Consider the following 17220-nt stretch of genomic DNA (forward strand, 5'->3'; position numbering starts at 1 on the left):
TTGTTGGAATCCACTGATCAGGTTGCTGATCTAATACATTACTTAAAGGATGACACTCACACCGTACTCATGTGGTGGTCCTGGCACTGAGCTTAGCACTGGCACTCCCAAAACAGATGGGCTGCAGTTGGTCTTGTGGCCACGCCACAATAGTGGCACCTGTGTAGCTCCTTTGGCGCTTCTTGGTCCGCGGCGGCTGTTGAGGGGCCGGGTGCCTGCAACGAAAGGGTGTCGGGAGATGGAAAGGAGGGCGTTTTTCCCGTGTGGTCAGTACCGCCGCCGCCACTCCAGCAAGTCATGTCAAATGTGAGGGCGAAGCTGAAGCAGAGCCTATGCAGCAGAACTTTCCCAGACCTGGGAAGATCCGTGGGAAGTGGATCTGGGTCTTGGGGAACACTCGCATGGAGTGCTGACCTGTGTCACTTAGCTGCTGCTCTTGCAGCTCTGTCTGGGTCGTACGGTGATCCTTTTGTCATGTTGCATGTGCTGGTGGTGAGGTATGCTAAAGGATCCTGGTGGGAAAGAAGGGCGAATGCTGCCTCGTGGGCTCTTTCATTACCCTCGATGCCCTAGTGATCAGGGATCCAATGCAGTGTTGCAGTGACCCTGCAGGCCTCCACACATCTGAAGGCCTGCTTGACAAGGAGTACTGCTGATGAGGCGGTGTGGCAAGACTTGCAAGCAAGCATTGCAGACTGGGAGTCAATGTATATATATCAATGTATTTTGCCTGTTTGCTGGTTTGAGACCCTGCCTACGGCCCAGTTTATCGTCTGGAGTTCACTTTAGTTAGTCAGCATCATGAGTCTTCAATGTGTCGCGCACCTGGTGGACCACATTAATCCCGAACCCCCCCACTACAGTGTGCCTCATAATCAAATTGTAGTTTTGGCTTTTAAAACCCAATAATAATAATAACAAGAAGAAAAAGAAGAAATGTCGCATAAGAACCCACTACATGGTAGATGACTGCTCCTTCACTCGTACGTGGGTCGAAAGCCTCCCGGCCAATCGGGAAGTCACAGCTACGCATTCTCAGTTCTGGTGAAAAATTCGTCTGCCCAGTGGATCGACGAGGAGTGCTCTGTCGCAGAGTGGGTTGATCCTAGTCAACCAGTGGAAAATGCTAACTTCCTCTAGATTGACCAGTGGAATTCAATTTCTTTGTCACAGAGCAAAAAAAGAAAAAAAAAACTTCCAGATTGACCAGTGTTATTAACCATTAGAAGCCTCTTTTTTAGCCCTCACTGTCTTTTCTCTTGTTTCTGTGCAGACTTGTATACCGTAGTAACCTCAAAAGGTATTGAAGGTCACGAGACAGCATCTGCGAACGTTGGTTGTGCCTTTCTCCACCTTAGAATGGCAGAAAGTTGAGCTAGTTCGTAGGGATTCATGTTAGAAGAAAGGTTAGGCATGCAGACATGGACACAAGAGGGAAACGGCGTTTGTGTTGTCCAGTTTGCTCTTACGTCCGCATCTGCACACCTGACTTTTTTCTTACATGAATTTGTCCACCTCTTGGCTTTTGACTTAGTAAGCAGTTTCGAGATTGGTGATTAGAATGTCTGAACAACCAGGAAAAAAAACTTCATAAATTGAAATACACATGATCGTATAGTAACTAAAAAGTACTGGTGCTTTAGAGTGTAAGAGTCAGAAAAATGCAACAAACAGGAACGAATCAACGAGATTCTACGGTATTTATAATTATTTCAGTCCTCTTTGGTAAAAGTTCTTGGAACAGCAAAGTTTTTTTTCTTTCTTTTTTCTTTTTTGACGTGCAACGTAGTTGCAATGATTGTATTGAGAGATGTATAGCTCTCGTTCGTTGTCAATCCGTGTTTAATCCATTTAAAAACAATCGTATTATTACTGCATATTTATAGAAGACGTTCTAATTACGGACGTTCATTGCCCTCGATAGCCTCACTTGCGTATTAAGAACATCAATTTTTGTCTGTTTAATTTTTAATATTGAGCCATTGGCTGGAAATTTGTGTCGCATGTGAATGTTATACAAATCGACGCAACAATGAAAAGCATTTCACTTCGCAAGGTAATGTGATCATGGTCTGGAGCACAGAGTTGCTTATATTGCTGCAAGTCTGTTAATACCAATCTTTTTTAAACATCCTTAATATGTGAAACACATGCGTGTAATTTGATTTAGCAGTTACGCTTTTTATGCAATGTGGACTGGAGCAGCCGTGGCCTATAGCGCTTGTTGTAGGTGATGCAGGCGCAAACTCCAGTGCCAATTGTGCATCTTGACTTCGGGAGTTAGCATGTGTAGTGCTTGGTTTTTAAAGGCACCCCTTTCTTTGAAAAAGTAGTAAATGCGGCATAAATAGAAGCATAACGTATATTGCTAGTTCATTCACACTCAAAATTTCACATGGGGATGTGTTCAGATAAGTACAGGTCTCGACTATTTTTTCATTTTAACAAAATGTTTATATGGTATAGCAAAATTCCTCTACACACAGGTATCTGAGGCTATTTTTCGAGCATGAAATTTTTTTAACTGAGACGAGGTGGAAAATGGGGCCTGCAATATTGCTTTCAGACTTTGGGAGAGTTCAGAAATTAACATTTTCTATGCTTTCATACTTTTCATACCTACTTTATGCAATTTTGTTAATGGAAATAATATACTCAATTGTCTGCTCGCTTGCATGCACATGCAAGCTAGCATGGCAGCATCATGTTTTGAGATGGCTACTGGTCGATGCATTCGCCAAGAAGCAGCTTGCTGTGGTGCAGAAAAAGGAGGAAATACAGGGTGATAATCTATGTTTTACGAAATTTGTAGGAGTCGCCTGTGACAGATAGCATAATTCTTGTCGTTGAGCTGGAATATTCAAAGAGGCGGACATTGCTAACACACGAAATCGAAATGCATATTCAGCTAATTAATGAGAATTCACTAAATAACTTCTTAATTACTTCACGACTTGTGTTGTAGTTTATGAATTGTAGCCGTTGTGCTTGCAGGACGTTTCCACTTGAAATGAATTTTCAGGATGACACCAGTATCGAGGTATTTCCCAGAGCGTGGTATGAAATACATGGGTGGTCGAGTTACTTTTGTGCTTCAATGTATAAAAGAGCGTTTTGTTAAAAAAGTAAGGGGAACAACAGTGCATTTTTACTGCGAGTTTGATGGCACATATCTCGAGACTGGCATCATTCTATAATTTCATTCCAAGTGGATACGCCTTGCAAGCTCATCAGCTACAATTTATAAATTGCATTATGTGCAATGAAGCAATAAATTCAGAATTAGTTAATGTTCGTTAATGAGATGAATAGGTGTTTCGAATTCTTGTGCATGCAATGCCCGCCTCTCTGAGTAGTCCAGCTCAAGCACTAGAATTGTGCTATCCGCAAAAGGCTATTTTTAAAGATTCCCTAAAGCTTGAAATTGATCAACCTGTATATTTAATATTGACTAGCCATTTAATAATATTGAATATTGACTCTGAACAAAATGATGCAACATGTTCTTGCGTATAACCATATTTTCTTTGGGTTCTCGACTTGCACAGGCAATAGTGTGTGTATTACTTTAACAAAGTGGTGTAAAGTAGGTAAAAGAAGTGTAACAACATAGGAAAATTGTATTTCTTTAACTCTTTAAAAATATGAACATCATGCAGTTACTGCATAAGCCCCCATTTTCCACACTGTCTTGGTGAAATTTTTGTTTCATGCTGGAACAATGACGTTTGCTGAGTAAGCTTTGTTCCGATCTGTAGAGGTATTTTGCTATGCCATATAAAAATTTCGTTCAAGTAAAGAAAATGGTCGGGACCACCCTTTGATTGTCCTTATTTGGGCCACGATTTTGTAACGATGCGTGTCCCGGTGCTAATGCCTTTCGGTGGTTTTTGCATTCGTGAGTGGCTGCATTCAATGCTCTGCCCCGGTGCTCAGCCTGGGGCACAGTGTCTTTTGATCACCCACGAATGTGAAAAGTGCCGAAAGGTTTAGCATTGGGAAAAGGCATCGCTACAAAATCGCAGCCCTGAATACACTCGGAAGTTGGATTTTTGTAATGATGCAGTTTACCATCACTTTTAAGTGCAGTACTTGCCTGTTGCGACCCGCCGTGGTTGCTCAGTGGCTATGGTGTTGGGCTGCTGAGCACGAGGTCGCGGGATCGAATCCCGGCCACGGCGGTCGCATTTCGATGGGGGCGAAATGCGAAAACACTCGTGTACTTAGATTTAGGTGCACGTTAAAGATCCCCAGGTGGTCGAAATTTCCGGAGTCCTCCACTACGGCGTGCCTCATAATCAGAAAGTGGTTTTGGCACGTTAAAACCCATAATTTTTTTTTTTTTTTGCCTGTTGCAACTAGATTAAACCAGAAACATATGTTGTACATGGTGTTACAAGACAAGAAAATTAAGAATTTGCAGGAACGGTGGTGCTGTTTGTAGGACAAAATAAAACCTGCACAATGTTTTGTTTAGTGAAGGATGGCATCTCCATATTGTTCCAAAAAAATCAACATATTTTTTTTGTATGGCATCACCATAGATTTTTCCCTCTGATGTATGCTGGACAAAACAGGCTAGTAATGCACAGACACATGTATTAAAGCACAGGTGGGACAGATGTGAGCAAGTTGACAGCAAAAAGTGCATAGTCGTGGCGGATGAACGTTTTGCTTCAGTTTCTGCCATTTGATGCATGGGGGCTACACTTGCCGTGCCAATCGTAAAGCACTTCTTGCCAATTGCAAATGCAGATGAACATGAAATGTTACTAGCCAAACTGAAGTGACATTGGGGTCAGTTTCTGCCGTTTGATGCATAGGTGGTACACTTTCCATGTCAATAGTAAAGCACCTCTTGATGTTTGTAAAGGCAGATGACCACGAAGCGTTACTGGCTGAACTGAAGTGATATTGAAGTCTGCGAATGCTGATTTTTGAAGGCAAATCAAATAAGAATGAAGTGTCCATGACTATTTCTTTCACAAATAATTTTCAAATGGTCTTTTTTTTTTATTTGTGATAGTGACATTTTTCTTCTGCAGAGCATACTTGTAAAGTCCATCCTTTGAATTAGCTGCATTGTTTGCATTGGAATTTGCAGAAATGCAGGGTGGAGTGCTAAACGAGCCAAAGACCGAATGTGGAAAGTATGAGTTTTTAGTGTACCAAAACAGCATAAATGTGAAAAAAATACTTTGCAATTTGTAATGTCAGACTGACATACCAGCCTTGGGGTTTTGGTGCAAAGTGAAGAAATTAAACTTTGGCTATCATTTTCTTGCCTAATCAAATTGTTGTGAAATCAACGAAAGTAGATTTTTTCAAGAATGCTTTAACGATCTAAACTGATTCAGTGTTTCACTTTAGTGTCCATTTAGTGCTATTAGTAATCCATCTTATGATTGGTGCGTAACTGATATGATTATAAAAAGCGACACATACTCGATGACTTAAGTTGACATCAAAGGTTTATTGAAGAGTAGCATGTACCCCGTGACCCAAGTTCGCATCGGAGATTCATTGAAGGGTACCCAGTGGCACACACCCAGTGACCCAAGTTGGTGTCATAGAGGTTATGAAGAGAGGCACATACCCAGTGACTTAAGTTTGTGTCAGAGGTTCATTGAAGAGCAACACATACCCAGTCTTGCGTACGCAGTGACTCGAGTTGGTTAGACGGTTGGTTTTTAGCACGGCTTGCTTAGCACAGCATCCTGATGCTCTACCCATTTGACCATGTACTCGGTGACCCTAGTTGGCGAGAAAGAGGTTTGGCAGACGGACACATGCACACACTCAGACACAGTCAGCAAACTTGGTGAAGTGCCTAAAAAGGCAGTGTGGCAAGTGAACCACGGAGATTTAGATTTATGATCGCCTTGTGTCTGTAACAACATATGCTAATGGACCCATGATGATATGTCCAGTGGTGACTCGCTGCCAACAGGCTGTAGTCAGAAGCTGCACCTCTGGAGGACTGATTATGAGAGACAGTATGCTAGCAGCTCCTCTCACTTTTGTATAAAGTTTCTACATGGTGTCAAGTGGAACTGCACACTTTTTTGGGACGAGGTACGATGACAGTCCCCTAAGCATCATACCAAGGCACCACGCAGAACTGTGTGCTTCCTGATAACTGCTTGGTGGCTGACATACATTTCCCATAGCCTGAATGTTTGAATAAAGCTTCTGCATTTCTCAGCCTACCTAACATGCTTTATGTATCTGGCTGCATTTGTAAGATTGCTCCTTTTGGTGGTGTTTCATTTAGTTTTTCCTTCTGTTTGGTGCAGAGAACCAGAAAGGGGAACTATTTTATTTCCATGGTTGTACTTTGAGGCTTACCTTGCTGTTTTGTGGAAATATACTGATGTTTAGAAATAAACTAAAAGGGAAATCGAATTGGGTGGTGGAAGCCAGTGATGTGGACTGCAGATAATTTTGCATTTTGAAGCTTGTGGTGGTGGCCTTTGAGAGTAGTGTAGTTGCCATGGCCAAAGTTTGTTTAGGTCTACTAGCCACGGTGTCGGCAGTAATACTAGGATCGAGAGGGTCATGGGGCCACACATGCCAGATGTGCTTGTAGTATTTGTAAGTGTACTAGCCTTACACAGTAGTCATAGCCATTGTGAGCTATACTGCTGGCAGTGACTGTGCCACCCCAGGCCTAGCAACTTGAGGAACTGTGCTAGTTCGGAGATAAAAAATAGCCTGTGAATGATGCATACCTTCCATCATAGAAGGGCTCTCAAATGCCTTTTCTTGAAACCTGAGCAACATGCTGAAGCAAGTCCGATGTCTTTCAAGTAATATATCCCTAAATAAACTTGTGAAAAGGACCTGACATGAAAAAAAATGTAGTGCAATGTGTGCTTTTTCCATTCCCCCTCAACTCAACTCCCCTCAGCTGGGCCAGTGTTGATACCAATGACCTGGCTATTAGCCCTTTCTTTTTCCTTTTTTTTCTGCGGTACACTTATGGTAACCTTGCGACATTGCCGTTTGGCCAAGGTGCTCGAGTGTAACAGGAGTGGTGATGGGACACGTGCGAAGCATTACCAACCGCTACTTTCCTTTGTCCTAGACCTGGAAGGGTTGCTGTGTGTGTAAGCTTTTGTTTTCCATTATTCATAGTGGTATACAATCGTGCCTACTTTAATGTCATTACTAACACCACAGAGGGCAGGAAAACGGGGGGGGGGGGGGGGGGGGTCTATAAAGCTGCAGGAGTGAGCAAGCCAGTCTATTATGTGAAATTGTGGACTCCTTGCTGCAAGCAGTGGAACAATATTTGCCTTGCATTCTCAAGGCAGCATTTTCTACATATCGGGAACACTTTCTCACCTTGTTTAAATTGCGCTGCTTGGCATGAGGTTGCAGGATCAAATCCCGGCTACGGCAGCTATATTTCTATATGGGTTAAATGCATAAACTCCTGCATGCTGTGCATTGGGTGCACATTAAAGATCCCCCGGTGGTCAAAATGAATCTGGAGTGAAACCCCAGAATATAATTTTAGAACCTTGTTTGAAAAGTGCTTTAGTGCTCTAGAAGTGGATGGAAAAGTCTAAACGGGAAAACAAGGATTGAAATAGAATACTGAGTGCAAACTTGGGCCAGTTCGGAATTCATAGTAAACTTGCAAAAGTGTGTTAAGCATGGGACATAGGCAAGAAAGAGGTAGTGCCGTGCTCGTTGTACTTGTTTCTTTGCCTATGTTCTATATGTAATGCTCTTTTGTTAGTTTAGAATGAGTTGTGAATTATCTTGGAGCTGAAATTTGGAGGGTAAAAAGAAACCTGAGAGACTAAAGATTGTGCAATAAGTAGTGGAATGCAAAATGAAAGGTATAATGTTTAATTAGACCACAGTATTGATTAGAGTTAAGGTGTGGGTTTGGTATAAAAAGAAAAAGGGAATTGTGTAATGTTGAGGGTGGGTAACCCCCCCACTCCTGCTTGTTCTAATAGAATGGATGCCAAGGGAAGGGAAATTTAGATGAAACAGATTTAATCATTTGTAGGCATTGGATGGTCAGGTGCAAAACCAAACTAAGGAGACAGGTGAGGGTCTCTGGTAGAGGCCTTTCTGCGTTGCACTTAAAGTATGCTGATAGTGATGTTAAGCGTAGTCCACGATAGATTTGGCCTCAAGCTCAAAATGTAATTGGTGTAATTTTACTGCCCCAGTATGCTTACTAGTTATTGCTCACTGTGTTTGTTCCCTGGCAGACTACAAAGAAATCTGGCCATGAAACCAGTGCATACAGCCTAGCTGCTTTGCAACTTCAGTGTGTGCCATGTATAATTGGTAGATATGGCATCCCTTAAAACAGTGTCTTCGGACATGCATACAGCCACAGATGTGCGGTGATTGGTTGTAACCCACTGCGGTGGCTCTGTGGCATGGTGTTCTGCTGCTGTGCACAATGGTGCAAGTTCAGTTCCCACCTTTGACAGCCATATTTTGTTGGGAGTGAAATGCAAGAATGCTTGTGTACATAAAGAAACCTCAGGTGTTCAAAATTAATTCAGAATTTTCCATGCAGTTTTGGGATGTCGAAACATGCAACTTTATTTAAGTTGGTGTGGCACAGATGTGAATGCCACTGACATCAACTAATTTTGTGAAGCCCGTGTGAAGAAGAGAAATATCGGATGGGAAAATAATCACTTGATTTGAAGTTTTATAATTTGGTGAAACGTGTGTCAAAATGGCTAGGTTTCAGTACACTTGCATAAACGTTAATTGTAGTCAACCTTGAATAATAGTGAAAATGATTAATCTGTTATTTTCATCGAAATTTGCATCAAATTGTAGTTGATTCATCGATTGCAGCTGTATCTAGGCACGTATACACCAGTAAATAACTGGTCAGTGTTTACGTAACATTAACAGTGACATCAACAGTAAAACCTGGCAACAGTAGTTGCCAGGTCGTGGCCCAAGGCACCCCTTTATTTAGCATAGTGATGACTTGGATTTAAAAAAATTATTCCTAGACATTTTTCCTGTGATTCTATAAACTATACTTTTAAGTTATCTCCTGTCGTGGCTAGTCTGTGGTCATAATCTGAAAAGGGAAACCACCCCCGAATTTTCGAAATGGTATAAAATCTAAAAATTGTGCTTTGCTTAGGAGAGTAGCTTTGATGCACTATACTCAGTTTCATGCATAGCAGGCAATGCTACGAAGGCTAGAAAGACTCCTCATACAGTTTGCATCAGTAGTGTGATGCATATGAAAAAATACATCGGGTACGAACGATGCAATTCGATATGAAATTAAGTGTACTTTTATGCTGCAAACTATAATTTATTTATTACAGGAAAGGTATCTGAGATCTGAAACTACCTGCTACCATACGGGCAGAGTGAGACGCAGCCACAGTGCATCGACTGCGCTCACGACCAAAGCATAGCATGACGCTTATACGATTTGATGTAAACTTGCGTGCAGATGTTGTAATATGTGAAGATCTTCAGTGCAAAACGTTGCAGGTCAAGAACTGCCTTGCAGAAAGCCCAGAGTGAGACCTCTGTGACTGCACTACTTGCATAGCATCCGCTGTGTAGCCTGCTATGTATGAAATGGGGTATAGCAGCCCACCACCAAAATGACACTTGTGGTGATAAAGTGCACTAGCTCAAAATGTCACTAAATTTGCGCATCTGGCCTGGGGTGATTGCAATTGTGTGTGATGTGTTTAATGTAAACTTGCATCCTCGAGTTGTAGTTATCATCTAAAGTTGTTTCATAAAAAACATTTCAGATCAAGAAAATGTGCATTGCGCAATGCATAGGGAGACTTCTGTGGCCCGCACTACTTGCATAGCCTGCTATTTATGAGATGAGGAATAATGAGCTCTTCGGCATGTCTAGAAGTCGTGACAAACGGAATGCATATATGTCCCCCTCGGGATAAAAGGATGCAGTGCATTGAACTTGGCCAAAGTACCCTGAGGAATGTTACGAGAGCAATTTACTGGTAATTTGTCTCTAAGGTGTTGCTAAGGTTCCAAAAAGTCAAAGGTGACGAAATACTTGCTAAATTTAGTGACTTGCTAAGTTATACACTGAAGTGGGTATTTCAAAAAGAATAAGTGTAAAATGGACACACATGAAGTAGGCTCAGTGTAGTATACAGTATTTTATACAGTATATATATATATATATATGTATCTGTATCTTCGTGAACGTTTCTTGATCCAAGCTACTGTCTTAATGAAAACTGTGCATTTGAATGTTCTATTACAGGAGTGAGCTGTGATTCCTGTATGAAAGCGAACTTTCGGGGCAAACGTTACAAGTGTCTAATCTGCTACGACTACGACCTGTGTGGCACGTGTTACGAGGCAGGAGCAACCAACACAAGGCACACTCCAGACCACGCCATGCAGTGCATTTTGACACGCTCAGACTTTGGTGGGTGTGCTTGCCTTGACTACTCGAAACCTCTCGTATCACTTATCCGTTCATTTAGGGTTCTATTCAAATAGTTTGCGCATTGCAGACCTACTCTCCTTTTTGCTATGTGTTTATAAGAATGCATTACCCACCGCGGTGGCTTAATGGCTATGGTGCTAAGCACGAGGTTGCGAAATCAAATTCCGGCCGCGGTGGCTGCATTTCGATGGGTGCGAAATATAATAACACCAGTGTCCCGTGCATTGCGAGCATGTTGGATCCCCTGGTAGTCACAGAGCCCCCACTACTGCGTGCCTCATAATCAAATCATGGTTTTGGCACACAAAGGCCCAGAATCCTATTCAGCTACTGACACTACTACTACAGCATAGTGAATTGAGCCCGATCCTGACGTTTCATAGAATACAGTTGTCCTGTTGCAGTAATGCATGTTAATCTTGTGTTGAAAATGAATATATCTAGTGTTAAGCCAGAAGTGAACATTTTTGCATCTGAATTACAGAATTGACTAGTAGTGGTTGCACAACAGGAGCTGTATAATTAATGCTCTACTAGCAGTCTTAGGGCAAAGTCTTACATGGTTACTTGTCAGATAGCTGCTAATTTGTGCTGGAACAACTTGGAAAAAAGCACTAACTACATGTACATAACACCTTGTTGGATTCGTTTTGCTTTAAAAGATCCGTTTGGCTGTTCCACTCAAATACTTGACTGTGCATCCTGTGTGGGCCAGATCCAGGGCTGCGAACATTAGACAAATTTTTTTATCTATGAGTTTTGGGAATTCTTTCAGGGAAAAAAATCTGGTCTAAATCTAGGGAAATGTTAAAATTTTACGCCAGTCTTCCTGGCTGTCGCTACTGATTGCAACGTGGGGACTGTTGCTGGTGCCTGTGTGTGCTGTCTGAGTGAATGATACATATTGAGGCATGCTGCATTTGACATTACGGAAAGCCTTTGCAAATAAATATGGTTGAAAGAAAAAGAAATTGTACTGTGGCATCATTTCAGCTTAACTACAATGACCACACAATTCAAATATGTAAAACAAGTTTAACGCTTTGCAATCATGTGCATTTACCCAATTTATGGTTTCATTCAGGAATCACTACGTGCATTTAGATGCCATGCAAGAAAAGCGCTCAGGTAAACAAATGCATGTTAAGGGATTTTTTTCAGAAAATGTACTTATTCCTGAGGCTCTAATCAGTACTTGAGCACTGTTTGGTAGTGCTCACAACACATTTATGGGTGGAGGCCAGGCCTTGCATTGCAAGTTTGTAGGGTCCTCGTTGTCGCTTTCTTTAAGCAAACATCCTCATCCGAGGGTTTTTGCTGACCATCTGAAGGCAAAATATATTCAGTCACGGCTCTGAAATCATCTTCTGATTTATTGAACTCGAGTGAACTTCATCCATGAAACGCACACGCAGAAAATGGTCGCCATCCTTTCGGTGCTTCACAGCACAAGTTGCACAAAAATCCTTTCAGGCTCGCAGGGAGTGAAAAAAATTGCTGCCCTCATCTGGGGACATTGCAGAGTGCACTTACTAGCTTAAAAAATTTGTGAGAGCTGGCGTTGCCAACCCAAATAACTGGCGAGCACGCATGCATGTTAGCGCTACGGGACATATTACCTGAATAGATATTTTCACAGGTCGGGAGGGGCCTGACACTTGACCACGAAGAGTTAGAAAGAACTAAGCTATAAAAGTTGTCATTTTACATAATAATCAACATAAGTTGTGAGCAGTTGGGTTTTGAAATTTGTTTATAAGTGTGCATGAAAAACTGCACTACCTTTGTAGTGTCCAAGCAATCGTAGTGAATACGAACTGAACTGCCATGATGACATGGCTGGACGTAAAAACCAATGCAGTGTTACCCATGCGACTGTTCACTCTCGGTGAATAGGTGTTTCAAGCCCAGCGGCAACCTGTGCCACGTGCGGGCAGTGCTTGCATAGAGTTCAGCCCAAAGCTTGTGAACTTCAAGTAAGCATGTGGGTGGCTTGCATCTGCTCATAACCAGCACTGACCATTATTTTTACTTTCCATGACTATTATTTTCTTCTGACCAGTGCTTTCTTTTTCTTGCAAAAGGCAAGCTTAAAAACTTCTGCTACGCAAGAGTAACGAGTCTGTTTCTTCATAGAGGTAATCATTCTAACTATGCTTAAAGGGATTTTTCGTGAAGCCATTTTCTTCTTGCACTTCGTCTTAGCATTGAACAGTCTTTTTTTTCTTTTAACAGAATGTCTTTTTACCGACTTAATAAAGAATGTGTAAAATACAATTTCAATAGCTGCACTGGGTAGACGACTTGAGAAATAAACATTTCAGTTGCAGTGTAAATCAAACTAAACCTGTTTCTCCTCCATTAACCCTTTAACTGCTGCGGCAAATTCAGAAATTTTTTCTAGAAGTGCAAAAAGAAATTGGCGAAAGTCGGTGTATTATTTTCTTGTCAAGATTACAAGAAATTGAACACATACACATGTTCAAAAATTGCCAAAAATTCACGAGTTAACTTTTCATTGGCACTAGAGGATGCTTGTGATAGCGAGTTATCTTGTCATCGGCAGTTGGGGGGTTAATACTATTGTCACATAGGTACCCACGAACTACTTTAGAAAAAGGGAGCGCGAGACTTCCTCAGGGAATTCGACCTAAAGGAAATTGTGGTCGTGTCACACAGCCCATAAGGAGTGCTTAAATGTAGCTGCCAGAGGTGCATTTAGTGGTGTTTGTTTTTCGTACAAGTACAAGAATGTAACCTGTAATTACGCTCTTAGCTATTATGATTAACACTCCATCCTTAAAAATATCATCCAATATATTGATGTGAAAAGCAGGCACCTTGTTAAATATGAAAGTGCTCTGGCTAAACATAGCAGTGCTGGTTTTCCTTTGCGGCGTGGTGAGTTGGCTCTGCATTCTGTTACCTGAAGTGCTGCAAACTATACTAAAACGCAACATTTTGTGCATGGTGACCTCCTGAGCTTTCCTTTCATTTTGTCTAGTGTGCCGGAGTCAGTCATGAGTGACCACTGCACATCTAGCACGACAAAGGCCACGTTTACGTGAACCTGATGTGAGCAGGTCGAGTCAGAAAACGGGCTGACCGAGCGACGGGACCACGTTTACATGAACTCGCTTCTGGCAAGTCTGGACAACGATGGCACAAAGCGTCGAGCCAAGACATCAACACATTCAAACTGGGCTCCTTGTTCCTACTGCCATCTGCAACAGCTCTAAATTTTGGGTCTCATTGCTACGATGAGGTTGCACTGCACAGTACCTTGTCTTGGCCTTGTCCTGATACTATTCCCGCTGCCGGCGCATAAATCGCGATGTCCCAGTGTCCCTGCGCAAGTCTTGGCTCTGGTGAGCCGGACCTGTCCGCATTTACATGCATACTGCAAACGGGTCAGGCTGGGTCAACCTATCGTGTGCAGTAGGGCTGACTCAGCCCAACTCGATGCTTGTTCAGTCCGACCGGCTAACATTTACATGAACATGACAGGCATGTTCCAGCCCAACAAGCCGACTCGACCCCATTCTGTCAGGTTTGTGTAAATGCCCTGAAAGACGAGAAAAGCATGGTGTCAAGCGGCCTAGGCTGAGAGTATTGTGCAGCAGCAAACATAACTGTTGCTGAATTGTGCTTGAAATATTATTTACTTCAATAGAAACATTCTAAACATATGCAGCTATAATTTTAATGCAAACAATAATTAAATTACAAGTTCTGTGACAAGTATGGGCACGAGAGTACTCCCTTCAGCCACCGAGGAATATGTCCGATCTTCCTCCACCTAAAGTGCCATTAAACTCCCTTAGCGGAAGGGCAATTGTGTGACACCAAGTGCATGTCCCTTGAGATAAAGATGACGGAGTTAAAAGGAGTTTACGGGTGCCCGTGTGACAGGGGTATAACACTTGTACAGTAACTTGTACCTCAGCCAGAAGAGCAAGTTTAGTGACATTTTGAGCTGGTGCACCTTGTCGCCACAAGTGTCATTTTGGCAGTGGGCACCCGTTTCATACATAACAGGCTATGCAGCTGATGCTATGCAAGTAGTGCGGTCACAGAGGTCTCACTCCGGGCCTTCTGCAGGGCAGTTCGATCTGTAATGTTTTGTACGGAAGATCCAGTTCACATGATATTACAACATCTGCGCACAAGTTTGCATCAAATCACATACTATTACTTGTGCATATTTGGGCTTCTAGGCGACATACTAGATTTTGGTTGTGAGTGCAGCTGATTCACTGTGGCTGCTGGTGTTTCAGCTTACTAGTGTGAAGCCTTAAAAAATCAGTGTTGGCATTATGAGAATGCAACCAGCTTAATAGTGTGCACTGTTCGCTCGAGCAACTGAAAGTATTTTTAGTATGAGTTTAGGTAATTAAGAGGGATTAATACAACGTTTAAAGTATTGCTTTAAATTCAAAGACCTCACTGAAGTTTTAGAGCCCAGTGATAAATATTCAAATGATGGTAACTGCTGTGGCTTTAATTTTTAGGGCGAAAGCCTTAAGTGGCTTGCTGTGTGATGGCCTTGAAGAAGACACGGTGTTAGTAGAGTGGTAGAAAAAAAAAAAAAAACACGTGACCTTCTCCGAGTGGCAGGTGGAGAGGGGAATGAGCGGCACACGCAGACAGCACGCCACCACCACGTCACGTGGCGGTGGTGGCAGCAGATTGCGTGGTAGGCCTCGGAAGTACACTGCGTCCGCGGATGCTCACCAAGCGAGAAACAAGGTGTGTCACGTGAGGCGGCGGGAGCAAGGTGTTCGGCCGTGAGTGCTGCTTTCCCCGGCTGAGAGGATGCAACGTAATTGTGTTCGGCTTGTGTTACACAATTGTAACACTTACTGGCGACAAGCATGCTGCACTTTTAGGTAGTGCATTAAGTGCTCGCATGTGTCATTGAGGTCGTTGACCTAAAGTGGCACATGTGTACTTCACACTGTGGCTTGTTACGTCTTGCAAGAAGTCTGACCCCTCCGATCATATAACTTAATGCATTACCAAGTGTGCAGCAGACTTCCGCCTTCGCGTTTCAGGAGTGTAACATGCTGCCGAGCGATTTCCATGTGATAAAGAAAGTGCCAGAGATTTGAAAGAGTACCAGGTAACTAGGTGCAATCGCGCAGTGACAGTGCTCTCAAACATGCTAGTACGAATGATAATGCTACATGCAGACTGAATCGACTGATAGACTTAATAGGGTGCAAGCAGAGATGATTGGCCATGGCCACACCCATCATAGCCAATACATTGCCATCTACCACCAAAACCCCCTCACTCTTTACATTGTCTGTCAACAGCAAACCCGCTGAGAGAGCTTCAAGAATTTCCATGCATTATTTATCACATAGCCCACGACTCCATTTGCTTCATTGCCTCAGCAGACAAGATAGGCCCATTCAATTTCGCCTGCCTTTTCTGAACTAGTTCCCGAGGTGCTGCACTTTGCTATTCATTTCACCAGTGGTCGCATCTGCATGTCTCCATTTGTTCCAGTTAGTGCAGGTGTTGTGTAGCAAGAGTTGGCAGCATTCCCTGCACTCGTCATGGCGAGAGTGCAGCGTTCATGCAGGATGTTGTGCTGGTTTCGCACAAGTAATAACTGGCGCTGATCTGGTGGAAACTAGTTCACATAGGGCAGGGCGATTTAATGGATCTGACACCTCGCCAGATGTGAAAGCTAATAATATTGTATGCAATCCATCCCCACTGCTTAAGGCCTGTTCATGTCTTTGATCTGCGTGCAGCATCCATCATTTGTTGATAGCATGTGTGAGGGCACTAATGTTGCTGTGCGCTAGCACCTAATAATGCGGTACTTATTAAATCTCGCATGCTTTCTTTGCAGCCTGGAAAAATCAAAACCACCCACCATAGTGTTGTAGTGGCTTTGGCATTGCACTGCTAAGCCTGAGGGTGCAGAATCAGCCCCGGTTGCAGTGGATGCATTCGATGGGAGTGACATGCCGAAAAACGCCTCTGCACCGTGCATTGGGTGCACGTTAAAGGGACACTAAAGAGAAACGCTGAATCAGTTTAGATTGATAAAGTATCCTTGAAGAGCTTTGCTTCTGTTGATATCGAAGTAATAGCTTTGTTATTAGAGTAGAAAATGACTGTTTCAGTTTTGGGGTTCATGCTGAAGCTCCAGTGCCGGTACGCCATTGTGACTTCATGGATTACAAAGTATTTTTTCGGATTTTGGCCATTATGGTTCAGTAAAAGTGTTGAAAGTTCCTAACTTCACTCTTTGGTTCCTTTGAAATACAATGTAGTCCATTTTTAGCAATAAAAATTTTATTATGCTACAAAAGTTTCCTTCCCTCTTGTAGCACCGAATGTTCCAGCTGGTGTGGCCTGCTTACTTGGTATGGAAACTTATCGTCTTCAGCAACTGATCCCTATCTCTGCCTTCCTTCTCAGCTATGTGGTACAGCATATTCTTGAAGGTTGTGTTCCAATGTTTGACCACCCCATTACTTTCTGTGCATCCTGGAATTGAAAATCTGGGAGAGCAGCCCAGTTTTGATGGAAACTCTTTCGCGAGTACCGCTATGAAATTTGTGCTGCTATTTGACGCTATTACTTTTGGTATACCGGTCCTACTAGACACCAATAGTAGGGCTTCACAGGTGGCTCTCGCACTTTAAGGGCGCAGAGACTCGACTTCTGGCCAGCATGTTCACAAGTCGATGATGCATAAACAGTACTTTTCACCCCTGCCCGATGTTGGTTCTGATGGCCTGATGACA

General features: G+C 42.8%; 1 protein-coding gene across 1 annotated transcript in view; it reads left to right on the plus strand.

The window, feature by feature from the left end:
* LOC126545230 (E3 ubiquitin-protein ligase KCMF1-like) overlaps nucleotides 1–17220 on the plus strand; it is an 85625-nt gene that overhangs the window by 11431 nt on the left and 56974 nt on the right. Inside the window, exon 2 of the mRNA XM_050192996.2 lies at nucleotides 10262–10429. Coding sequence (XP_050048953.1) covers nucleotides 10262–10429 — 168 coding nt within the window. The remainder of the gene's footprint in view (nucleotides 1–10261; nucleotides 10430–17220) is intronic.

Source organism: Dermacentor andersoni, chromosome 1, assembly GCF_023375885.2.
Source record: "Dermacentor andersoni chromosome 1, qqDerAnde1_hic_scaffold, whole genome shotgun sequence".
NCBI lineage: Eukaryota > Metazoa > Arthropoda > Arachnida > Ixodida > Ixodidae > Dermacentor > Dermacentor andersoni.